We start from the raw sequence: 25,454 nt of genomic DNA, 5'->3' as shown, positions 1-25,454 counted from the left end.
GAAAGGAGAGCCCCCTCGGAGAAAGGGGCCTGGGTGTCCTCACTGGAAAGGCATATAAAATGCCCTGATGGACTAAAGCCTCCATTGAAAAAGACATTTTCTTTCCTCAAAACCCAAAAGCTTCATGTTCCTAGCAGCTCCCACATTTGTTTGCACATCGAGCTCTGTGAAAGAAGGTTTGTGCTGACATCCCCCACGTTCCCCTTCTGGAACTCCGTAGGCTACTTCAAAGATGGGCTAGAAAGGTTCTATTTTGTTATTTTTTAAAGTTTCTTGAAAGTGTAAGAATCAAAAGGGAGTGAAAGCTTCTGGGGGTAAACAGGAAACCCTACCTGCTCCCTAACTCTGCCCAGGGAACCTCACAGACTTCCTGAAGTGAACACAAACACCGTGACCAGTTCCTACTCCTTGCAAGAATTTAATTCTTCCTTCAATATAAATAAGGCAGCACGAAACACCGAGAATTCTACTGCTTTCTGCTTCAGAAGCAGCTTTGGTGCATAGAAGATCCAGCAGGAAGGAGGCGATCTGTAGGCAACTGTCCTGCTGAGTTGTCATCTCTGGACAAACAAGAGGCCAGGAGGTCATTTTTCAGTGAACTTTCTCCTGGAAGCCAAGGGGAGGCCGAGGGAGGTTCACTCTTGGTCTCAGCTTCTGGAGTCTGGTGTCCGCCTGTGGGGTCCCCTCCAAGCACAACAACATAAGGATAAGGGGGTGGGGGCAGGCAAGGCATGGGCAGTAATAAATACGGACATTCACCCCGATTCTGGAAACAAATCACAACTGAACGGGGGGCTTGGGGCTATTGCTGGGGGCCATACGGGTATGATCCTTCCCAGCGCTGGGGAGACAAAGACCCAAGTCTGCGCGGTCTGACTCCAGCTCCACCGAAGGGTTCCTATGGCCTCAGTGCCCCATCACAGCTGAGCCTCCTGCTGCAAGTGAACCTTGTCAGGCAAATCGTCCATCTTCCAAAACCCCTGGGGCCAGGTGAGAGCACCCCTGGATAAGGGACAGGGTCCTCTGCAGCTCCTGGTGAGCCCGACACCCCCATGGAACAGGGTATGCTGCTCGAAGGCCTGGCCAGCTTAAACCCTGGAGGGGAACCCAGGTGCACTCATTCTTGCCTCTCCCTTGGCTTGCCGGAAGGGTCAGTGAGGCAGTACCATGGGAGGAATTCCCGAAGGGACAGCGAAGCCACAAGTGGAGAAGTGGCTTCCCAACCCCCCTACCCAGGCCCGGAGATGGGCTAGGTCCCACCGCAGGCTCTGGCGCCTGTCCCGTGACCGCAGCCCCCAGCAATGCCGAGGTGATCTCTTTGGGGCTTGGGGGCTGGGTCGGCACTGTTGTCCCTGTGTGTCCCCTGGTGGCTGAGCCTCTTTGGGTCTTGCTCATCTGTGTGGCTGGCAAGACCCATCCAGAAACAGGAGGTTCTGTGCCACGAGGGTGCCCCACTGGAGCAAACAGGTCTTGGGAGCAACAGATAGAGCTAGGTCTCCTCTTGCCTCCAGGCATGCTTGGTTCTAGGACTGTGATGCCGCTGAGGAGCACTCCGGGCTATGGCATCCCTCCCTCACTCCTCAGCTCTGCCGTCTTCTCTGAACTGGGCATCAGAGGCAGACCCCAGCACCCTGGGGACACGTTCTACCCTGCGCCCCAGTCACCCTGTGTCTCTTGCATCTTCCGCCTTCAGTACCTACCCTCCCTCAGCACAGGCATGGCCAGAGACCAGCTGTGGAGCTTGTCCCCACTACGGTGCTCAGGGCACGGCACACTGTGGGAAGGGGTCGGGGAAGGGAGTCTACCCTGAGTGAGACATGTAGCTGGAAAAGTGGCCGACGGAAACTTCTCTCTGCCACCAAGTATCCACTTCTGGGCAACAGACATTGGCCCCTTGGGGCCTTGAATCTCTTCTAGGTCTTTTCTCCAAATAGTTTAAAAAACGGCAGCCGCATTTGGATCCTAGTAGTGCAGGCTGCGGATGGAAGGTGGCAAATTCCCACAACTGTCCCTGTTGGTGCCTTGGCTTCGATGCCTGGGGTCAAGCATTAGTGGGGACAGGCTGCAGGGTCTTAACATGCACCCCCGCCGGCATCCCTGCAGATCCCCTGTTGATATTTAAGTCAAGCCTGGACCTGGGATGTCAAAAATGACGCCTGAATCGATGTTTGCGTTGTCTTCAGCTTGGCGTCCAGAGAGGATTTAGTCATGCTCTTGGCCGTTTGTGGTGATCCAAAAGTAAGACGCAAAGGATCAACCCAGTCCAGACACAACCTCACCAGCAGGCCCCAGTGGCATGAAAGCAAACCAGCTCGGCCAGCTTGGAATCCTGTCTCCTCCATGCCGTGGGGCCTGGCTTCCCCGGTGGGCTGAGCCGTGGCGCCCTACAAAGCCCGCCGTTCTCCCGGGACGGGGCCTGCAGGTGCCCCCAGAGGTGTGGGCCCACGGGGTGCCCTGCATCCTGGCCCCCCGGGTCCTGTCTGCCCTACAAGACAAGAGCTTTGTGGGGCAGGCTGGCATGGTCTGTGGGGATATGGAAGGAGTACTCGCTAATGAGCACCGGGGCATTCTTGAGCATCTCGTAGAAGGAGTCCACCGTCTTCCGGTAGAGACTCCGCTGCAGGACAAAGGGCCGGAAGAGGTTGAGAGGCTCGGCCCTGCGAATGGCCTCAGGGAGTCCCATGCCCTCGGGCGCCTTGCGGTTGCCGATGAAGAAGTGATAGAGTTTCTTCTCCAGCAGGCTCTTCTCCAGGAAGCGGAGCAGCTCGTGCAGGCGAGCGTCCAGCTGGCTGGCCTTCCAGTGGGCCGGCCGCCGCGACAGCAGGAGGTGCAGCAAGGCGGTCTTCAGGTGGTAGCTGCTCAGGCCGCTGGGGCCAGTCAGGCGGCTCTGCTTGGACAGCAGGAAGGAGGCGATCTGCAAGCAGCTGAGGTGGCAGGCCCCCTCGGGCAGTGCCTTCGAGGTCATGCGGAGGAAGTGTCGCTCGTAGACGGCAAAGGACAGGAGCCAGTCGGTGCTGGACGCCGGGGTGTCCCCGGACGGCTCCCTGGGAAGGTGGGAGACGAAGTACAGGTCCGAGTCGTCGCACTGGATCACAGGAATCAGGTGGAAGGGCATGAACTTCCCCGAGCGGAACCTGATCTTGAGGGAGCCCGGGGAGTCCAGCTGACTGAAGGCCAGGTCGAACTCGTACTTGTGGGCAATGCGGTGCCAGGCTCTGGTGAGCGCCGTCTGGAACCACGTCATGACCCGCAGCGTGTCCAGGTACGGGGAGCCTCCAGCGCACAGCAGGGTCTCCAGCTCGCTGCCGGGCCGCGCTGGGCCGTTCCTGCCGTGGAGGAGACACAGCATGTCCTCCCCCAGCGTGGTCTTGCCGCAGACGCAGCCCCGCGCATCCTCGGTGGCCCGCACCACCTCGATCCGGCCGTAGCCCTGGCGGCCCAAGGGCACGGGGCGGCGGGCGCAGCAGAGCTCTGGGCAGAAGTGGTAGGGCTCCGGCGGCAGGAAGGGCACGAAGAGGTGGCAGAGCAGCGGCTTGTCCACCTGCCAGTTCTCGTACATGCTGTCCACGCCGATGAAGTCCTCCACCTCCATGTCCGTGTCCCGGTTGCAGAGGCTGCGCAGGGCCTCCAGCAGGTCATCCACGAAGCCTTCCACGAACTCTCGCGTGCGGGCCGCGTCGGCCGTGGCGCCCCGAATGCAGCGCTCGGAGAAGCGCTCGAGCGCGGCCTCGCTGGGCAGGGTGAGGCCCCGCAGCGGGGCGCCCTCCAGGCCGGGCAGCTCGTCCTCGTCCCCGACCGGGCACTCCGGGGAAGGCCCGTCCTGGTGGTCCTGCCGCCACACCTCAATCACCAGGAAGAGGATCATGCAGAGGGTGCTCCACAGGTCCCAGGCCGTGCGGGCCTCGTTCTGCTGCTGGCCCTCCTCCGCCAGCCGCTCCAGGGCCTCCTCCTCCGCTGCCAGCCGGGCCGCCTCCTCCTCCAGGCGGAGCTGCTCCAGCTGCAGCTTCTCCTGGTGCGCCTGCATCTTGAGGATGATCTCCTCCTCGCTCTCAGGGACCGTGGCATTCTCCCGTGGGAACAGCAGCGGATGGTTGACGATGGCTGTCACCACTACCAGACACACCCGGAAGAGCCCCAGGGCCATGGCTGGAACTTTCCTGCTATACAGAGACATGGATCAGGATCAATGGTCACATCCAGCTTCCGTGCACACCGCTTCCTCCCCGGACCCTCACACCAACCTCTGTCCTACCGGTCAATCTGTCCCACCCAGTGGATAAAGGTCTCGCGGTCCTCCTGCCTGGCCCACAGTCCCCAACCCCTGTGCTGCAGCATAGCCTTGGAAGAAAGAACTGCAAAGTCCTTGCACACCAGCAATCCTGGCTGAGTGACTCAAAGAGGCTGTCCTGTTTCTGTCTGCCCAGTCCTTCCCCCTTCCGGAAGCAGCGATGCACTTTCCCCAGGAGCCAACCCTTCTCTGGCCACCTCCTATGGCTTGGGTGGGGATAACCCCACCCCCAGATCCAGGGGTGAACATATAACCCAGGCCCATGCCACTCCACACCCCTGCCTCCACAGTGTGGATTCAGCCAGAAGCACAGGACCTCCCTCCGGCCAATGGGAGGGACACAGAAGTGGGATTTCCTGGGACTGATGGGGAGAAAGACTTGGTTTGCCAGGGAACAGGATCACAGCTTGGGTGGAGGGAGACGACTCTCTATACTTCAAAGGGGGGTTTGCTTGAGAAAGATGCCAACATAGACAAAAGCAGTTTCCCTGGACCCAACTATGCCTAAAGCCATTGCTTCTGGAGTTTTAAAGATTTATCTATTTGACAGAGATCACAAGAGGCAGGCAGAGGGGAAGGTGGGTGGGGGGAAGCAGGCCCCCTGCTGAACAGAGAGCCCGATGTGGGGCTCCATCCCAGGACTCAGATCATGACCTGAGCCGAAGGCAGAGGCTTAACCCACTGAGCCGCCCAGGTGCCCCTGCTTCTGGAGTTTTAAAGTCATATAAATCAATAATGTTTTCGCTTTAAGTCAGTTTGAGTTGTTTTCTCTACTTCACCCCACCTCTCCCCAGTGAAGTCCTTGTGGTTAAGAACAAGAAGGTGGAGTTCCAAGGCCAGCCTTGTCACTGGTCAGCTGTGCGCCCTGGGGCACGTAAGCACACCTCTCTGAGACCCAGTTTCCTCACGGGATGAGAGGAAAGCCATCGTACCCCCAAGGGTCACAGTACTGAGGGACGTGGTGACCCACGCAGAATGTGTTGCGGCACAGTCAATGGTACAAAACATAGGTTCACTGAACAGCAAATGTTTCCGAAGCAGTTTTGGGCCCTTGTCTTCTCATACTGTAAACCTCTCCTTTTGATTTGTAAGATCTCAGTCCAAATTCAGACACTGACCTCCTGGCCTTCTCCTGGGTCTCTCTCCCCAGGGCAATCTTGGAGAAAACCAGAGTGACCGAGTCACTGGATTTCCTTTCCTGAGTTGTCTAAACATTAAATCTGACTTCTTAATTGTGAAGGGAGACACTCCATTCCTCCAGGACAAATGGATTTTTTAGCTCTCAAATGATCTCAAGGGAAGGGCTAATCCCTTACAATCATTTTGATACCATCCACATTAACGTCTGACAGCCACAGTCTTACAGGGTAGGCCTTACATTATACCCTCTCCTCTCCCAGGCGGGAACCTTGGGGAATAGCAGGGGCCTTTCCCATACTTGCCCAACCCCCTTTCTGCCTAGGACTTCAGCGAGGACAGCAGACGGCCAAATGACACAGTGGGACAGCAGAGAACACAGAAGGCCCCCGACCCCCTATAAGCCAAAGCATGCTGATACGAGCTTCTCCACTCTGCTTGAGCCCCATTCCCTAACCTTGATCTTACACCCTTAAAACCATTTGTTCTGGTTCTTACCCTAATGGTGCCAAGGAACAGGGACGTGGCATCAGGTAAAACACATCTGCAGGTTCTAGCCAGCGAGGCCAGGATGTACATGACCTGAGTTGCCACCCGTGGGTAGAGCCTGCCGCTTAGATGTGATTCCATCCCGTGCACAGCTGGACTCATACGCAGGAACCAAAAGCGGGTCCACCGGCAGCAGAATTCAGCATACACACACATTCAGGGCTCAGAGGTGAACTTGAGGAGGAGACAGAGGGCAGGAGAAAGTGTAGGAAGTCAGGCCGGAAGGGGTGTGGGGTGAGGAAAAAGTCCAGGGGGAAGCTAGCCAGCTTTTCTTCCCCATGACGAGAAGCGGCTTGCTAGATAATTGCAGAAACAGGTCAGCCCTAGTTTCCACACGAGGGAAACCTCAATGCAAAGTTTTGCCAGGGTGGTCCGAGCCAAAGCCGCGAGGCTGGCTTCTCAATGTGGATCAGGGTTTTAAGATTAAGGCACACGGGGCTTAGCACAGCACCAGACAGAAGCCAGTTGGGAGAGAATTTGGAGGTTCTGAGGCCCTTGAGGGCCCCTGTACTATAGACAGCCCCCTTTGGGCCCAGTAGACCCCGACAAGTCACAGTCCCAGGCCTGGGCAGCCCCTGACCAGCCTCCATGCCAGCTCAGGGTAGGAGGCCAGCCAGTGAGGAGTGGAGCTATCATCAAGCCTTAAGACCAGGAAGTCTTCCTCCTCTCTCCCTACCAGCTTCCACAGGGCTACCTGTGGGCACCCTCATGCCTTGTTCAAGGGCTCTAATGGCCTCCTTATACTGGGAGAGGTGACGTTCAAATCCCCAAACCAAGTGGGGCCATTGGCTCTGTATGCTAGGGGTTAAAAGGATGGATTCTGGAGTAGACAAGACAGGGCTAGAAGTCAGCACGGGCACGTACTAGCCATGTGACCTTGGACAAATCACTCAACTTCTCAGGCCCTCAGTCTCTTCATCTGTGAAATGGGCATAATCATCCCTGAGGTTGTAAAGCTTGAACAAGATCATGAATATAAAGCCCTTGGCAAAATGCCTACCCCTGTGTGAGTTTTCTCGTGAAAGGGTGTCTGTGATGGGACAGGGAAACGCAGTGACCCTGCTGGTAGGGGTTCTTGAGGGGGCATGCAGATGCCCCCACAAGGGACTCTGGCAGGATGCAAGCAGTAACACCGACAGGAGTAGGGTTATGTATACACGCACCAGAGCACAGAGCATGAGGGAGATGGGCTGGGCTGATAAAGCTCGAGGAGCCTGGGCTCTAGAAACAGACAGGCCTGGGTTTGAAACCTGACTCTGCTCCTTGCCAAGGGGTCTTGCTTCTCCAGGGCTCCAGGGCTTCCCCTCAGAGACAGAGCTATCAGCAGACCCTCCTTCCTAGGAAGGCAAGAGAAACGGGAGAGAAATCCATTTCAGGTGCTGGGAGCAGATGCCCTTCCATATTCGCTCCTTCCCCCTAGGCCTCCCCAGGCCTCTATCTTCTCACCTGCTAAGCACACCAGCCCTGCCAAGGCCCAGGGGTGCGGAGGAAAGCACGCTCAAAAGTGCTTTGAAAGCACAAAATGCTCCTCTAGTGTCGCTGTCCCTTGACACACCACTCTACCCACCCTGCCCCCCAGCAAAGGGGAGAGGCCTTTGGAGCCTTGGATCCTCCTGGAGGTGGAGCTCTGACTCACTCCTTCCTCAAACCAACAACTCCCTCCCAGGGATCAGATGAACTCCCAGGTGTCTTTCAGCTCCTTTAAAATCTGGATGGGCAGGCTCTGCCTGTGGATGGGGAATGGGATGAGGCCACTCATTGATCACTAGATGGGACCAAGTTGGAACCTCTACTTCCCCTTCCCAAACCAAGCCACAGGGAACACTGCCCTGGGGGCCACAGGGCCAGAAGAATGAGAAGGAACCAGAGTGGTGTGACTTTTATTGGAGATCATGGGGACAGACTGGTACCTGGGAGCCTCTCCTCAAACCAGGGATACAGATGCATGTACACACACACACACACCCCTTCCCCAAGGACCCTGTTCCCCAATTTCAAAACTGCCCACCTCTGCCTTGGCCCAAGGCTCTTACCCCTACTGAAGCTGCCTCATACGTGTAGCCCAAAACACCCAGTTGGGTTCAGCTTAAAAATGAACTTGGGTCACTCGGAAGGCTTTGTCTGTCTGCTTGCCAGGAAGCCGGCAGGAAACCTGCTGAGTTCCTCTCCACCCCCGCCCCTGTCCACAGAGCGTGGTGGCCCATGCAGGTCACAGCTAAACTTAGCCTGGCAAAGAGCCAGGGTCACGAGGCAGCAGGGGCTGGGCCAGAGGGCTGCAGGTGGTCAGGCCAGCCAGTGGTTTTCTCAGACCTTTATTCTGCGCCTGGCCAGAAGCCTCAGAGTCTGGGGAAGAAGCCCCAGATGGCCTCTCTGTTCCCTGGGCTCTGTCACTCTTGCATCCCCCACAGCCTCCCAGCACCCCAATCAGAGCTTGATCCAATGAATGCCACGCGGAGTTGTCTAATAGAGATATGCCTCCATTGATCAAGCCTTCACTAGGACGTCCTGGGTACACAGTGACCCCCTATAACCGAAGTGGGTGTTATCCCTGCTTCACAGGTGGGTAAACCAAGCCCAAGAAACAAAAAGCCATTTTCTAGCCACACGACTAGAAAAGGCACAGGTGGATTGAGATACAGTCTGTTCTGTTTCCAGCTGGAAAGCCCAAGTTCTTTCCACGGTGCTGTGTTTCCAGAGCACCTACTGTGTGCAAGGAACATGCTGGATGCCACAGGGCTCAGCAGCACAGGAGCCCAACATGATCCCAGGCAGAAAGAACAGCACCACCCACACGTGGAGGCAGAGAGCCACCAAGGATGTCACAGGACTGAACGGGCTGGGAATGTTAATGGCGTGTGAGCAGCAGGGGACAAGAATGCAGAGAGAGTCTCATTTCTGTTCTTTGGGGGCCCCTCTTTGTCTGTGGACCTTCCCTGTGTTCACTGGCTGGGGAGATGTGGCTGTGCGAGCCTTTGGCTCCAGTCCATGTAGCCCCCTCCTTCCAGACAGAATTCCTATAGCAAACCCGAAGAGGGGAGAGCCTGTGTTCATCCACACTCCCGACCCATCACCCACCTACCCCCACCCGGGGCTGGCTGGCTGTGGCCTCAGCAGCAGGGGCGCCCAGGACCCATTTTTCAGCAGCCAGCAGTCCCCTGGGACAGTGGTTCTCCAGATGTGGTCCCCACTCAGCAGCACCATGTGGGACCTCATGAGAGAAGCAAATGCTCAGGTGCAATCCCAGTCCTGCTGATCCGAAATTCCAGGGCTGGAGTCCAGCACCTATGTTGTCATGATCCCTTTGGGTGGTTCCAGCGCCCGCTCAAGTCTGAGAACCAGCCCTGCCCAAGCCTGGCAGGCCTCCAGGGAGGAGGAGGGCGCAGTTCCTGGTTCTTGCGGTGTCCCAGCAGCCCGAGCCTGCAGCTCTGTCATATGAAATTAGCTCTGCTAATTACAACTACCCAGGCACCCTGGCCCTGCCCTGGCCCTGCCCTGGCCCAGCCCTGGCTCCGCCCCGGCCCCAGCGTCATCTTCGGAGCTGAAAGGAACAGCTGAGGTTGTTTCCTTATAATTTTGGAATAAAGGACTTGGGTTGATGGCAGGGGAAGCCACCTGCAGCCCAGGCCCTGGGGGGTTCCTTGGGTCCCTTCCCACTGCTTAGGCTCTGCACCCTCTGAGGAAGAAGGGGCCAAAGGAGATGAGCAGTCAGTAAGTTTGGGCTGCACCCTACTGTGCGCCTGGTCTTGTGCTGGAGTCCCCAGTCCCTGGCGAGGTGGGGGCTGTTTGGGGGCAATAAAGCCACACATTGAAGGAAGTCAGAATTTAGTGTTGTACTCATCTAAGCCCCATTTTACAGATGAAACTAGAGAGACCTAATGAGGAGATGAGCAGGAGGGTGGGGTCGAAGTGGTTCAGGCAGGCGGGCCCTCCCAGGGATTTCTGGACAGACAGACAGCAGAGAGGGGAGGCAGGTGCTCGTGTGCCCGTGAACAGATGAATGTCAAAGCTAAGCCCTCGGCAAGTATTCTGTCGTTCGATTCTCAGAGCATGAGTTAGGCAGCTGCAACATCCTATCTTGTGAAGAGACTGACAGTCGGCAAGGTCCACTGCGTGGCTTCAAAGGTTTCCTGTCTGCAGTGGGCCTGTCCCTCTCCCTCTGCACTCCCTCCCCCTCCCAGGGCATAAGTGAGCCCTGCCACCTACCAGGCATCACAGTCAGGAGGGGCGACCACCCAGCTCATTGGGGTTGGCTGTGCCCCGAGGAAACAGGACTATAAGAAAGGACAGGTTGAACAGAGTTTGACCTTGAGCCTTGGGGGTGGAGTTTGGGCCCCATGAGCCAGCAGTCTGGCCGGACTGATCCCTGCTCCCATGCCTCTTCCTAGCGGAGCCCAAGCTGCACACCAGTGTCAGCCCCCCCCACCCCGAGCCCAGTGGCACCTTCATTCAGGGCTGGCTCAAGGGCCCATCCTCCGGGAGGCTGCCCCTTGGTGCAGGCCTCCCTTGCCCTTCTCAGAACCCTTACAGGTCAGGCCACCTTCCTGCTCTTTCTTTGTGTTTCTCTGCCCACCAGTCGCTGACTTCCTAGTTAGAGTTCCAGCAAGTTCCAAAAGCTGAATGTCCTCCTGTCTCCTCCCAGGCACCAGGCTGCCCAATTTGTCAGGCTCCCAGTACATCAGTGAGAGCGGACTTCTCACGTGTTAGGGAGGAGATGGTCGCTGTGGGAGTGACATGTCCCTACAGACTCCTTCCTCTTCACCTTACTCAGGGATGAGGGTGGGTAGGGGTGCAAACAGACTCAGCATAGATGGCCCCCACCCTTCCAGGACAGGAGTCCCCCACAGGAGAGGAGAATGGCCTCGCAGACTGGCCCAGGCCCTAGCAAGGGGATCTCTTGCTGAGGTTCCTCTCTGCCTGCAGCCCCATTGAGGGTGGGGACAGAAGAAGGGCTGAGCAGCACTGGGGAGGGTCTGGGTCCTGTGGCTTCAGGCCTGGGTAGGAGAGGGAGGGCAGGCAAAAAAAAAAAAAAGGAAGTGAGGAAAGAGGAAGGAAGAGGACCAGCAAAGCGTAATTGAGAAATGGGTTGAAGGGTGAGGTTCTGGGCCCCCAGTGTGTCTTCTCCTCGTGTCCTTACAGCCACCCCCATCACCTTCCACCCTACCTCACACCCCTACAGAACCTCCATCTCGGCCTCCAGCCAGGCGCCCCTCCTCCAACCTGCCACTTACACGACCACTGGGCTCCTTCCCTTCCCTCCTTTCAGTCATGCTTCCTGAAGGCAGAGTTGTGAGACCAAGTGTGGGGGAGGGGGTGGGCAAGGCTGCGCATGCTAGAGACCTGAGTGATGGGCCGGGATCAACTGGTCCCACACGCATTATCTGAAGGGACGAGCCATCACGTCGCATGCGTTGTGATTTTTTTCTTTTTCCAAGAGAAGCCAGAAATCTGAATTTTATCAACATCCCTCAATTTTACAAGGTCGGTGCTATTTCAAAAATTCTTTGAAAACCTTGGAAGCCAAATAAAATATGTCAGTAGGCCACTTAAGGCCTGCGGGCCTTGGTCCCCAGCCCCCTCTATGTGCTTCCCTTCCCCTGTCCACTGGCACTCCCCACCCCCTAGTAAGCATCCTTAAGGCCGCTCTTGACCCTGGTACTCTCCTCATTCTTCCCTCTCAGCAATACCACCTCCTACTATTTCCTTTGTGACAAGAACTCCCTGAAATAGCCCCGCCCCCGGCTCGACCCTTCTCCTCAAACCCAGCCCTGACAGAATTCCAGCATCTCCCAGTCATCCCAGCAGCCACCCCCAAAGTAATCATGACCCGGCATTTATGAGGGCTGGCCGTGGGCCAGGCCTGGACTAGGGATTTACATAAAGGCTTTCTCCCAGCCTCTCCAGGGAGTAGAAGAAAACAGAGACTGTAGCTTAATGGGTATGTATTAAGGAGCACCTGCTGTTACTGTCTAAGGTCTTTGGTCCCCACGACTGGACAACTGGACCCCAAATGCTCCTCCCTAGCCCAGGGGAGATCCCACACTGGCTCAGAAGCAGTGGTGAAGACTGGACCCTGTTCAGGGTGGGGGAGAAAGCAGAGACAACCCCCTACCCCACCCTGCCCACCATGTCCAGTGGAGGAGAACCCATGGCAAAGTTTATGCTGTGAGAGGAACGGCCTTATCGCCAAGGTGATCTCTGCGGTCATGGCTCCGTGGCCCCACTAGCCAGACTCAGAGGGTGCCCAGTCACACCGGCTAAAGTACTAAGTTTCCTCAAGGCCCACTTTCAGAAAGGGAGGGGTTTCCAAAAAGTCACCAGGATGCCAACCCATCCTCCGGTCTGGGGTCATGTAGCTGGTCAGCCCAAGTGCAGGAAGGTCAGGGGCCTGGACTCCGCTGATGTGGGTGGGAGAGCCCACATCCTTCCTGTTCCCACTCTTCCATCAACAGCTCATACACAGATGGGGAAGGCAGGGAAGCCATCAATCTCCCAGGAAGGACATGGTGTCCTCCTGTCCAGCCATGCAGCCTGATGTCCCCACCGCATGTCCTGGGAAATCAGTGTTCTGGGACAGACAGACGGAGGCCTGGTATCTCAAGCTAGGGAGCTTATTGGCCCCTGAGACAGGAAGGGGCTCTCCTGGCAGCCTTTTGTCTGGGTCCACATCCAGATTTTTCTCGCCTGTTCTCCCCAGTGCACTGGGAATCCAACAGCTGCTGTGATGGGTTGAACAGTGACCCTCAAAAAGCTAGGTCCACAGGCTAACACCCAGACCCTGTGAATGCGACCTTACTTGGAAGGAAGGGTCTTTTAAGTAATTAAATTAAGGACCTTGAGCTGAGCCCCGCCTGCATTCCCCAGGTGGAATCTAAGTCCAGTGACAAGCGTCCTTATAAAGAGAACAGAAAAGGAGCAAACAGAGAGAAGGTCATCGAGGTCAGAGGCAGAGGCTGAGGCGAAGCTGCCAGGGTCCAGAAGGCCTGGAGCCACTGGACGGGGCAAGAAGTATCCACCCTCGAAGCATTTGGAGGCTGCATGGCCCTGCGGGTAACTTGACCACAGACTTCAGGCCTCCAGAACCCTTTGAGAGGTTTGTTTTTCATTTCACCACCCAGTTAGTTTGTGGTATTTTGTTAAAGCAGCCTTCAGAGACGAACGCAGTCTCGAAGCACAGCCTCAAAGCACAGCCTCCTTCCCCACCCCCACGCCACATCTGAGGTTTGCTCTGCACCGGAGCTGGGGGCTCCCCAGCCTGGCTGGCATGGGCCTCTGGAATCACTTCCTCTGAGCCCTCCCTCACTCCCAGCCACGCCGGGTGGCCTCCTTGTCCCTGGAGGTCTCTCTTCATCTCTTTGGGTTCTAGTTTCCATGTGACACGGGTCAGAGCTTTAAGACTGAGGTTCAAGGCCTGGCCCCACCCAGCCTTGGGGGACCCCTCAGTTCCTTCCCATCTGCCCTGGCCACTTCCGATTATTGACTGTCCCCTGAATGTTTCCTATACTGCACCCAATTCCCTGCACTGTGTCCACACCGCATGACCCAAACCCCACCTGATGGTCCTCACGGCAAGCCTATCTTGGAAACTGCCTCCAAGAGCCTTCCTGACCCCTCTTCACCCCCTAACTCCTGTGATGAATCCTTCTTTCTTGAAAGGGCTTCATGAACAAGCAGGGAAGTGGGGGGGGGGGAGACAGCATGTATCAAGCCCTTCTGAGTGTGGGTAAGCCTGGTGCCCTGTGCAGAGGGCATTTCTGGAGATGTCCCAGAGCAGGGACCCCACAGTGCTTGCCCTCCCTGCCTCTCCCGTTAGGTAGCTCAGCTCACCAGAGCAGCCGCACTTTCACAGGCTGGGGCCTGTGAGCCAAGAGGTGGAGCATTCACTCAGAGTCTCACAGAAAAAGAGCAGAGAAGCGAGAGGCCATGCTAGGCCGGCAGCTCCAGATCCCGCCATCCTATCAGAGTGAGCCGCCTGAGCTCTGGTTGTAACCCCCGACTTCTGGAGTCGGGAAGGCTTGTCTTGACTTTCCCCAAAGCGCCTGGCAGAGACCCAAGGCAGGCCTGCCTGCTCAGGGCACCAAGGATGCGTGCCATCCTGGGGACCCACCAGGGTGCTCACATCCTGCACTCGGAGACACCCGCTCTCAAAAGAAGGCACCGCACATGTCCTCCATTCTCAGGAAGGATGTGTTTCTCACAGCCAGGGTGCACCCAATCATCCCCCTTGACCCCTGGATTCCCACCTCACATTTCCGGACCTGAAATCACAGGGGTGTGTTCACAATGGAAACCCAGAGGTAAGGAATTCCCACAGTGAAGCAGCCCTCACACACCATCAGATGTTGGCTTGGCTTCAGCTAGTGTTTCTCAGACTTTCCCTCCGCCTCTAGGCCCCATCTTGCCCACAGGAGTGCTGGCAAGGAGCGAACACTAACACCCACCTCAGGCAGGGATGCCACCCGTGCCCCTTCTCTCCCTCCACCCTGTGTTCTCTACACCCGCTGCGTCCCAGGAGGGCAGTGAGTGCTCGAGACGAGTTTAGGCTCGCAGGCTTCAGGGACAGAAAGCAGGCTCCAGACAACAGCAAGTACGCGGGGCTCAGCGGGGAGGGTCTTTGAGGGGGCTGTGCAGGAAGCAGGGAGAAAGTACAAAGGAAAACAAAGTGGAGACAAAGCCCTCCCTTGGCAGGCCTGCTTCCCCTCTCACAGACGAGCTGGGGATGGATGGAATGAAACAGGCTGCTGGGCGCCACCTTCCTTGTGATCCTTCGAAGAGAACAAAGACAGACCAGCTCACAAAGACAGCCCAGCCTCTCCGGGGAGGGCAAGGGCCCCCTAGGACTTTCCCACAGTTCCCCCACCCACCCTCCCCATCCTGCCCCGTCTTACTCATGCCAAGATTGAGGGATTCTGGCCTCCACAATCCCAGCTTGAAATCCCAGACTGTTTGCCCACCCTGGTCCCCTGGGACTTGGATGGTACAGGACACAATGCCTGTGCCCCAGCTGGGCAGGGGGGACAGAGAGAAGGGGGTGGGAAAGAGGAAGGGAAGAGCTCTCAGCCTCCTGTGTTTTACACACTTACACACACACACACACACACACACACACATGCTCTGCTCCTGCAAAGATCTAAAACCCCTTTCATCTTAATAAAGGAGAACAGCAAGAGACACAAAGGGAAGATGGAGGCCAAGCCAGCCGTGAACCGCTCAGAGCTTGTGGGGGCCTCTCTGCTGCAGGAACCTGGGGGGAGCAGCGGGACCGGAGTCGGCCTGCCTGGCCGCTCCAGGGCCGCCTCAGTCAGGGCGAACTGAGTCCTCCTGTCCAGGAAAGAGGGGGCCTCGACTCTAAGTCCAAGAGCGGCTGGCAAAGTTACCCCTCGAATCATCCAGGACTGCAGAGTCCTCTTCCCTGTGACTTGGACAAAATGACGACAATGACCACAGCCAGCCGCAGGGACGGGGTGATGCCCGTGCTCTGCCCTGGCTTCTGCCCGAGGCTGTGCCTGGCGCGCAGCAGGGGCACCTGAACCAATGACGGGGACGAGCTGGTCGGGCTGTGGCAGGCAGCAAGCAGCCCTGACTCTGCCAAGTTCACAGGGACATGCTCCGCCTCGAGGCCACCCAGAAAGAAACAGGCCAAGATCTTCAGCTCAGAAGAGCTTAACACTTTGCAGAGGCTTAGTGTGCAGTGAAGAAACCAGACTCCACAGTCAGAGGGCCTGGGTCGGAATCCCAAGTCTCTTACTTGGGGTGACCACACTACCTCCTTCTGGGCACGGTGGTCCCAGACACGTGTCATGCTCCGTAAAGGACACGGTTATCTGTCTCGCTCTGGGTGATGAGGCCAGGTCTCCCCTTTGTTAAATCCTGCATCTTTGGGACTCCTCTGGGGAGATGGGGATGACCAACATCCCTGCAACAATCCAGAAGCCTGGGGACTTGCCTGGTTGTCTCCCCCACCTCCCCGTTTCTTCAAAAGGCCCCAGAGGCTGCCACAGAGGGAGAGCAGGAAGCTCAGCACCTGGGGAGCTTCCAGTTTGCCCCCCCCCCGCCCCCGGTCTGGCAGCATTAACACTGACTAGCCTCCAGGCCTGCGGAGGACCTGGCTGGAGAATCCACCGTGGGTCCCTGATGCCTGGCATTTAAGGTGCAGGGGTTCCTTGATGCTCCCTGAGTGAATGAAGTCAAGACTGGAGAAAAGTAAAACTTGCTGCTTTTGAAATGGGGATATAGTGAGAGATCTCTGATGAAGTCACTTCTAAGGTTTTTTTTCTGGGAGCCGCTCTGCCATCAGAAAAGCAAAGTGCTCAGAGTGGTAAGGGCCTTGGGGAATGGGAGCAAGAACCCTTCCAGATGCAGCCTGGAGACAGACCTGGGCCACTTCAGGTCCGGATGGCCTTCTGCTAACTACAGGCTGACTCACCACCCATGTTTACCAAGAAAACAGCCCAGGAATGAACCCTGGCCCAAGTTTATCTGACCCCCAGCTGCCTCTCCCCTTGACGGCCACTTCCTTGCTTGAGAGTCTTACAGAAATAGAAGATAAGCGCAGGATACAGAATCTGAAACAAATTTAGGAAAAGAAGCAGAGAAGCAACCCTTGGTGGAGTGGCAAGCAGGTCTCCCTTTCCGGAAAGGAACAGACTAGCCCTGTGGCCCTGATGCCCCATGGGAGAGTTTAAAAAACAGCAGCCAATATGACATTTATAGAGATTTAGGCATTGTGTGAAATACTTTACAGGTCTCACCTGCACAATAAACCTCAGAAAGAAGGACTATCTGCATTTTACAGATACAGAAACTGAGGCATAGAGTGGCGAGGCCACTCGCTCGTTATCAGTGTCGGAATTCGAATTCAGGACTTTCAAGCCTCCGATCTTCCCATCATGCTGTGCTGCTCAGTGCCTGATTATCTGTGAAATATTACGGATGGGCTTTCCTGTACCCTTTGGAGCAAGGCAGGTGATGATTTAAGTGAAATCTGGGCATGAGGCAGGGAATCAGACTCAACGAGCTTTCAAGGCCTCTCCCACCCAGAGATTCTGGGTGTGCGACCTGAGATGTCTGAGACGGCTTTTCAACTGAAAGGACAGTGTGCTGGGAAAAGGAGGCAGGGCCCTTCTGACACTGGACAGTACGTTTTGCTGGGAGGCATCAGTGGCATGTTTGGGGCGGGAAGCAGGGGTTGGGCCTCGGCATCCCCTGTTCTTTTCCCCTCCAGCCCAGGCTCCCCGTGGTCCTGGCTCTTCAGCAGTCCTGCCCTTTTACTGACTCTGGAACAAAGTCTAGCAAACAAAGGACCTTTTCATGAACTTCAGGCGGGTCCCCTGACTATTACCAAGAAGGCTATTGAAACAGGCTCCCAGGAGAACATTTTGTTACGAGCACATGCTTTTGTACCAACAAGCAGGACTAGAATTATGACAACGCCCTCTGTATGGTCTGGCGCAGGTTAGGAAGAGACTCTCGTGTACCCACTTCAGGGAAATGACCTGGGGCAGAAAGTAGGAGCAGCCCAGAATGGCTGCAAAACTGAGCCCTCCTCCCAGGCAGCAAGCGTACCACTATGTCATCCACCTGCGAATGAGTCATTTGAAAACTCTGGGCTTTGTATTTCTTCCAGGACTTCCATCTGAGGATCTTAAAGTGCCCTGTATATTGTCTGGTACTGGCTGCTCCTATTCCCATTTAACAGGCGGAGAAACTGAGCCCAACTGCTAATACCATAGTCACAGCAGGAAGGGGCCTGGAGTAGGCCGTCTGCCTGCTGTCGTCTCACCTCTGACACTCAGGACTGTGGGATTCTGTTCTTGGGCAGAACACAGCTGACACTCATGCCTGTCCTCTCTAACACCACTCCCCAAACCCTGAGTATATCTTAACCACCTCCGAACCCCTTTATGAACTGCTAGGGAGGAAGGGGTCCCATGGCTTTAGTTTAGGCCAACTTGAAATTCTATGAGGCATGTGAGGCGAGGGGTGAGCTGTGAGACGTTGCTTCTGTTCCCAGCTGGCACCAACTCTTGGGGCAGCACATCCCAGACACTCCTCTCCTCTCCTCTCTGCGTATCGGTGATTATAAAGCTCCACGAAGCCAGTGAATCCTGAGCGTGTTCACTGCTTTGCACATTGTAGGTGCACAACCAATACTCAAGCAATGAATGAAGGCTCGCTCTTAAGTCAGTCCCTGAAGTGAAGATGTGGGCAACCTTGTTTCCCACTTCCCTTTGGCTGTGAGGATGGAGGAGCAGGGAAAGCCACTTTTCTGATTTCCCTATCACTGATCCCTACCTCCCACTGTTCCCTACCGGATTCAGGCTGTAGAAGGGAAACCCAGGGCCACGGAAGCTGCCAGAAGCTACTATAAGGGGTCATGCTCTTTGCGCCAGGTCACAGCTGAGAGAACTAAAAGAGATTGCAGCCCTTAGTGATGAGCTCTATTCCCTTGGGGTAAGGCCTAGCGGAGGCCCAGAGACCTACCACCAACCGGTTTCCAGCCGAGACCTCTGACCTGCAGCCCCTCCCTCTTCCCCTTGCCCAGCCCCTGAGAAACACACCTGTGGATGTCACGCCTTCCGTGCTCCCTCCTTTCAACATGTGTCTTACAGTTGGGATGGGTCTTATTCCTCCTGGTCTACCTTAAGCTGGAGGTGAGGTGTTGCCTCGGGCAACAGTGATGTCACCTTCCAGGTGCTTCCATCCTGCTGATGTCATGGGTTGCGCCACTCCACCCCACTCGGATAGAGGGGGAATACGCTTTCGATGAGAAAATATCACAGGTCCCAAACTGCTGCGGAGGGCCCTATAGATTTCTTAGGCCGCCCCAAATGACCCTCTTCCGCTCCTAGAAAACCTCACCCTTCTTTCCCTCTGGAAGCATTGCCTGTTCAGACCAAGCCTCAAACCTGCCTCTCCCTCCCCCAGTCGGCGGAAAGGTGGGGGCAGCAGCTGTGAACAAACCACAGCAAGGGCAGCAAGGAGATGAGGAGCTCTTTCCTTCGAGGCCTCTGGGATAGTCTGGGTCCCTACAACCTTGTTCTTTGGCCAGACCTCGGTGGCCCTAATGGGAAGGCTGGGGGCCCAATTCAGCAGAGAATGTGGATCCTCGACTGAACGTGACCGTCTCGAAGAGCGCATAGAGGTCTGTGCCTGGCACGGAGCTCAGTGCTTTCTACACGTGTCCTGTGAGTGGTCATCCCCTCTTTACCAATAATAAATCTGAGGCTCGAAGGAGTCAAAGCACTTGCCCAAGTACCGAGAACACCCATCAGTTGAGCAGGGGAGAAAGGACTCAACCCAAGCCCCCCCTGCTCCAGAGACCACATGGATCACACCTCCTCGGCGCGGTGGCACCCGGGGACAGTGGCTGACTGAAGATGAGCTACAAGGGGCCTGGACAGAGATCACATTTAAATCCAGAAAGGCCATCTGGGCGACCAAGCTGAGCGGAGGCAGCCAAGGCAAGTGGTGCCTTGTTAACACTGCTTCCCGCCCATGCTGGCACAGGCCGCGCCGTAAGGGGCCAGTCTGGGGTCTTCCACTTCCCCAAGCATCTGTGGTGATTGGAGACCATTTTTCTTTGTTCTGTGCTTGGCTCACTGTTGACCCATCCAGGCCACCCGACCAAATCCTTTTAACTTGCATGTAGCGTTTACCCCTAGGGCTGCGCCTCCAACCCTGAAACTGTGAGTGGTTAAGTTATGCAAATGAAACTCTGCATAGCTGGGAGCTAATGCTTATAAAGCACTAAACAAATTAAGTAAGCAGAATAAAAATAGTTAAATTATGCAAGAGGAAATGGAGATATCCTATCAGGTTAACAGGGTCCCTGAGACACTGGCGACGGAGACCCACACAGCCAGGCTGACTGGAGTACTGGTCTACCTGGCAGGTATTTCTCCACTGATGAGAGGGCCATAGAAGTCAAGAGAGCCCCGTGCTATTAGACAACCCTCTCCCTGTCCTTCTTTGCCAAGCGTGAGCTGCCTGGATCTTTGGATTCCCACATGGTTCGCCCAGGATGCGGGGACCAGAAACCATCCAGTCTGCATGATGGTGATGGTCACAAGTGTTCCAAATTTTAAAAACTAGCATTCTAATTTGCACACCCACTTCTGGGAGCTTCTTGAGGTGACTCAATGGTCCAGGTCCAAACCACTTGGAAAATTGTGGAGATAGGGTTTCTGCGTAGGCACAGCTAAGAGCTAGACTTGGGACGGGTGACAAGATCTACATAAATACCACCCTTCATGGGAAATCTGCTGGGTACCAGCTGGTTCTTCCCAAGAGATTCTGAGGCATCCTCATCAGCTGAGAAGTTATTTAAAATACTGTCTACAGGGATGCCTGGGTGGCTCAGTTGGTTGGGCATCTACCTTCGGCTCAGCTCATGCTCCTGGGATCCTGGGGCTTTGAGATGGGAGTTCCACATGGGGCCCCTGGCTCATCGGGAAGGCTGCTTCTCCTTCTGCCTGATGCTCCCCTCCCCTGCTTGTGTTTCTCCCTCTCTGATAAATAAGTACATTAAAAAAAAATCTTAAAATACTATCTATAGATAGTATGTAGTAACATGCTTCATTCCAGCTAATTAAGTGCTAAAATGTATGGTGTGGAAAATAAGCGATCATATATATATGAAGGTATGAAATGGAATCTGAGGAAAGCGTTCCTGAACAAGCTTGGCAAGGGCATCTGTGGGTGAACAGGGCCTGGACAGGGAAGGGAAGAGGGAACAGATGGGAACTGGGGGGTGGGCAGTGCTGGGACAGCAGGTTTGAACACTTGCCACCTTGTTCCACACTTGGGGGCATTTCTTGCCTAGGTCAGGGGCCCTGCGTAGCTGTAGCCTTTTCCCTCTGCACCACACCCAGGTGGCACCTACTCATCAACCTCATGTCAGGCCCCAAACTGGATTTGCCACCTCACACTGCCCAGCAATTAAAAAGGAAAATCAGTTGATACTTGGGCCAGGCCTCCTAGGAGCCATCAAGGCTGAGCGTGCTCTTTTTCGCCTTTCTGCCGCCAGATGAGTTTTCCGTCTTTCCTCCATCTGAGCAGAGAGTGGGTATTTCTGCCTTTGACAAAGAAAAAAGCGATTGCTTTTCCCTTCCTCCCACAAGGGCCCTCTACCAAACCAGCATTCCTTTCATTCTTAAAAAAGATTTATCCATTTATGAGTGAGAGAGTGAGTGCAGGAGAGAGAGCATGTGAGCACTGGGAGGGGCAGAGGGAGAGAGAGGATCCCAAGCTCCCAAGCAGACTCCCCGCTGAGCGTGGAGCCTGCCACTGGGCAGATCCCATGACTCCCGACATTATGATCTGAGCCAAAACCAAGAGTCGGACACTCAACCAACTGAGCCACCCAGGGGCCCCCAAACAAGCTTTTTAAGCTTAACTTGCTTCTTGTTCTGTGAATGCTCAGTGATTCGGACTCAACTTCCTGGCTCCTGAACACTTCCCTGCTCTGTGCCTTAGCTTCATCTATATGGGGATAACAATACCTTCCTCACAGGACTACTATGAAGATTAAATGACTTAATGAAAGTAAAGTGTTGGGGCGGGGGGAGAAGCCTGGCAAAAAAATGTTAAGCCTTCAATAATGGTTATCAGGGCTGCTGTGTATGGTTGCACAGGTGGTGTACTGCTCAAGAACACCTGGCCAGAGTATGGTAAGGATGAATCCAGCTCAGATGCACTTGTCCAGCTATGTGCCTTGGCCATGTCCATCAAGATGAGGCCCCAAGTGGTATCCTAAATGTCACCAAGGTGCCATCATCTTGCAGAGAGGTACATCTTATTCTAATTCACGTAAGGAGCAGAATATGCCAGCAACAGCCTTGGTGGTTATAATTAACATCCCTTGGCATTCTCAGATCCCCAGTAAGACTGAGACCAATCTATCTGGGATAAACTGCTTTCAGCCATAAATAAGGTCCGGCTCCTCAGCTCCCCAGCACTCTAGGACACTTCTCTGTTAAAACCCCACAGGCTGCTCTACTGCTCTACTACTTCCTCATTACTGAGGGGACTTCTCAGCCCCAAATATGGAGCCACAGTTTTGCCCCCTGAAGGGACTTTCTCCTTCATAACTGCTGATGGCCTGCAGTCTCTGCTGACAGGGATGGACAGTGCATTACCAACTGAGGAGTCCTAGTTGTTGGCAAGTTACTCCTTACTTCTGAGTAAGATCTGTCTCCCTGTTTCTCCTAATCAGTGAGTCTCTGAGGTCAGACAGAGCAGGTCTTCTCCTCTTCTCAAGTGACAGTGCTGGAGATTCCTGAAGGCCACAGTCTCAACTGGCTCGGCTTCTCTTCCCTGAGACAAATATTGCCGGTTCACTCCCTTCTCTCTCTCAAGACGTGCTTTGCAGAACCCACTACCTTGCCATCCCCTCTCCTCTGGACAGTGCTGTCCCTTCCAAGAGCTGGCAAGGACCACTGAGCTCATGCACTCCAGTGGCCCAACACTACCATTCCGGGGACCCTGCTGGTCACTGCCTCCCACTGAGATGTGTACCTCCTCCAGCAGACAGAATCCCCCACCGTCTTTCTCTTTACCGACCCCAGGGGGTTCAAGAAGGGAAAAATACCAAACCAGTTTTCTCTCTTTCTCTTTTCTTCTTTTTAAAGGTTTTTATTTACTTATTTGAGAGAGGACACACCTGAGAGAGCACAAGCAGAGGGGGGATGGAGAGGAAGAAGCAAGTTCCCCGCTGAGAAGGGAGCCCAATGTGGGGCTAGATCCCAGGACCCTGAGGTCATGACCTAAGCTGAAGGCAGATGCTTAACTGACTGAGCCACCCAGGCGCCCCGCAAAACCAGTTTTCTCCCAGGCAGTACTTTCTCAGGTGGGCAATTTTGCCAGAAGCCTCTACTGGAAGTTCTCTCCTGTTCTTGACCTCAGATAAAAAGGTTGCCCCCATACCCTCTTCTTTGTTTCCCTTTGAGCACTGCAGGAGCTGGGAGGCATTCCTGGTAAGGTGACAACTTCTGGGTTGATGGCATCGGGTTAAAAGTTCAGATCCTGGCTCCCTGAAAGCCAGAGTTTAAAATTGCTGCATCTTCGAAAATTACGGAGTGAGGGTATGGCATTGGAACAAAAGCCTTTCCATCCACCCAGAGAGAGCAGAGAGTCAGTGTAACCACTTTACGGTTACCCACAAGTGGAAAATATGAGGGCAGAATGGCCTGGAGCAGCAGCAGGCACAGGGAATTAGCAAACAATGAAAGCCACTTAGGCACGTAGGCTGGAAGGAGGACTCCAGAGCACAGCCCATTATGTTATTAATAAAGAGATGAAAAGCAGCAATTCGACCTGTTGCCATTTTCACAGCTAACCTGGACCTGTGACTACACCAGGCTCAGATCAGCTTTACCTGGCAGCCTCTCTGGGGCAGAACTGGTTTGTAAAAGCGAAGGGCCCTGGGTCAAATTCAAGAGTAACAAGTAATAGGATAGATTTCTCAAACTGATTTAGATCCCAAAACCCGGAGTCTTGGATCTGCCAGTATCTGGAGCTCTTTTAGTTTTGAAGGCGGGTCCTTCTCACACCAGGCAGAAGATGCGAAAGGCAACGTGCCGTCCCTGAGGGGCTCAGTAAAATCCTCTCCCTTCTGCTTGGCGGCACTTCGGTTTTTATAGAGGACCACTGCGGAGAGGGAGCTTAGCCCTGGAGCTTCTGAGTCTCTTCACCTGGAAGCCAGAAAGCTAGACACCCGGTGGAGGGGTGGGGAGGAGGTTAAGGGTCGGGCGGCAGAGACTATGTGTAGCCGCCAGAGAAAGTTCCGCACAGCGTGGGGTCTCCTCCACTAAGAGTCCCGAAAGAGGAAGCTGTGGAGGCTTCATCCGGCCCCCGTAACCCCATAGCTTCACTACCTTAAACCGAGAAAAAAGCTGCACTCCTCCTGCCTCCTTCCAAGGCGGGGAAGGAGGCCGGGTGAAGAGCCGCGTGACGGTCCCAAGTAACGGATCGCCGGGGCACAAGGGACCACGTTGCGGCCTGGCTTCGGGCGCCCGCAGGAGCAGCCGCCTGTCGCGCGGGGCTGCGGCGAGGGGGCCCCGGGGTCCGCGGCCGGGGCTGGAGCGGAGGCGCGGGGGCGCAGGACGAGCGCGCGTCGCAGAAGACCACGCAGTTGGGTCTCCCAGGCGCCCCCGCCCCCGGCCGAGCAGCCGCCCGCGCCCCCCCGCGGCCGCAGCACCGCCTACCCGCGGTCCCCTCGCCCCGCACCCCTCTTCCCCCACCACGCGAGATGGACGCCCCTGCACTCACGCTGGCCTTCGTCCCGCTCGGGGTCGCAGCAGGGACCGCGCCAGCCCGGCTGAGCGCGCGGGTCCCCAGGGCCCGGAGGCCGCGGCTCGCGGGCGGCTTCGGCCGAGCGTCCAGCCAGGCACTTTAGGGGGACGGGGGCGGCGATACCCCGGCCGGCTCCCGCCTTCTGGCCTCCATCAGCGCGGCCCCAAGAGCTGCGGAGTTACTCATTTCCTGAAAGTCACAGAAACTTTTTCCTCCTTATAAGAACAAAACACCCGCCTCTACTCCTGGCTGCGGAAGCTTCTTAAGGAGGACCAGGTGGGTTGCGGGGGCCCGGAGCCGGGGTCGCCACAGAGGTCGGCCCATTGACCACCCCCAGAAACTCCAGAAGGGTCAGCATTACTGGAGGGTGACGGGGAGAGCCGAGCTCCGGCTACTGGAGCCAACCGGTGCGTGTGGACAGGGAGTCGGGGAGGACGCCCTTAAAAATCGGTCTGGGCCGGCGGGTTGGAAGGGGTTAAAGCACTGCCTGACGGCTGCGCGTTTTCCCGCGGCGCGTTTTACAGGCGGCGGAATCCCAGGGGCCACCTCTTTTGTCCTCGGGAGGGAAATATAAATCGAGACCCGACGCCGGCCCTTTTCTTTTTTGCAGCTTGAACGGAATGAAGTAACTCACCAGATGGAACGAGAAGCCAACGCTTCGTCGCCTTTCTCCCCGAGTAAGCCGGCACAAAGGAGCCTGGCGACTGGCGTCTGCCGTCTGTAGAGGGCGCTGTGGCGTCCGGCGTGTGTTTACGTCTGGGTTGTTAGACCCTGTCGGTGAAGTTAGGCGCGAGGGCACTGGGGGAGGCCAGGAGGGACAGCGGCCGCACCCCCCTGGTGGGCCTTCGTGGCTTATGAAGTTCATAAAGTCCATAACGTCTTCTTTCCCTCTTGTGGCCTCCTCCAGTGTCACAGCCGGTAGAAGGGGCCGGCGACGGCTTGAATCAATCCTGCGTGAAGTGGCTTTGGGGAAGTCAGCCACCTCTGAGGGGACCTTGGGGGAGATGAGGGGAACACATCGTCCAAATGGTTATCACCACTGCTACTGCTGTTGGGTCCTAGATCACCTATTTGCTTTCCTCTTGGAGCCCGCCAAATAACTTCAACACTCGCCTGGAAGACATTAAGCTGAGTCTCAAAGATAAACAGGCAGTGAGACAAAGTGCTAAAAATAGACCCCCTGGCCCTT

The 25,454-nt window shown here is 55.8% G+C and overlaps 2 protein-coding genes across 10 annotated transcripts in view; one reads left to right on the top strand and one right to left on the bottom strand.

Moving 5' to 3' along the window:
* Nucleotides 1–401: 401 nt before the first annotated feature.
* On the bottom strand, nucleotides 402–24,964 carry ITPRIP (inositol 1,4,5-trisphosphate receptor interacting protein). Of its 6 annotated transcripts, none has more exons than XM_032880638.1 (2): nucleotides 24,900–24,964; nucleotides 402–4,157 (listed from the first exon to the last, which is right to left on the bottom strand). In XM_032880638.1, the coding sequence occupies exon 2, from the start codon at nucleotides 4,142–4,144 to the stop codon at nucleotides 2,486–2,488; it is 1,659 nt and encodes a 552-aa protein (XP_032736529.1). In that variant the 5' UTR covers nucleotides 4,145–4,157; nucleotides 24,900–24,964; the 3' UTR covers nucleotides 402–2,485. The 6 variants fall into 6 exon arrangements, with proteins under 6 accessions (XP_032736529.1, XP_032736538.1, XP_032736512.1 ...); XM_032880647.1 differs by having other exon boundaries at nucleotides 402–4,160; nucleotides 24,900–24,930; XM_032880621.1 differs by lacking the exon at nucleotides 24,900–24,964 and adding an exon at nucleotides 24,242–24,346.
* The window catches only part of CFAP58 (cilia and flagella associated protein 58), a 117,541-nt gene continuing 116,541 nt past the window's right edge, over nucleotides 24,455–25,454 (top strand). For 2 of the 4 annotated variants that reach the window (XM_032880589.1, XM_032880590.1), the window contains exon 1: nucleotides 24,455–24,541. The gene's annotated coding sequence lies outside the window, so the exon portion shown is untranslated. Of the gene's footprint in view, nucleotides 24,542–24,875; nucleotides 24,943–25,454 lie in introns of all 4 variants that reach the window. The other 2 variants (XM_032880592.1, XM_032880601.1) reach the window with 2 other exon arrangements.

The sequence above is a fragment of the Lontra canadensis genome, unplaced genomic scaffold, assembly GCF_010015895.1.
Source record: "Lontra canadensis isolate GAN:19392208 unplaced genomic scaffold, GSC_riverotter_1.0 scaffold3, whole genome shotgun sequence".
Classification (NCBI taxonomy): domain Eukaryota; kingdom Metazoa; phylum Chordata; class Mammalia; order Carnivora; family Mustelidae; genus Lontra; species Lontra canadensis.
The sequence above is the reverse complement of the archived record's forward strand: the minus strand, read 5'-3'. Positions and strand labels throughout refer to the sequence as shown.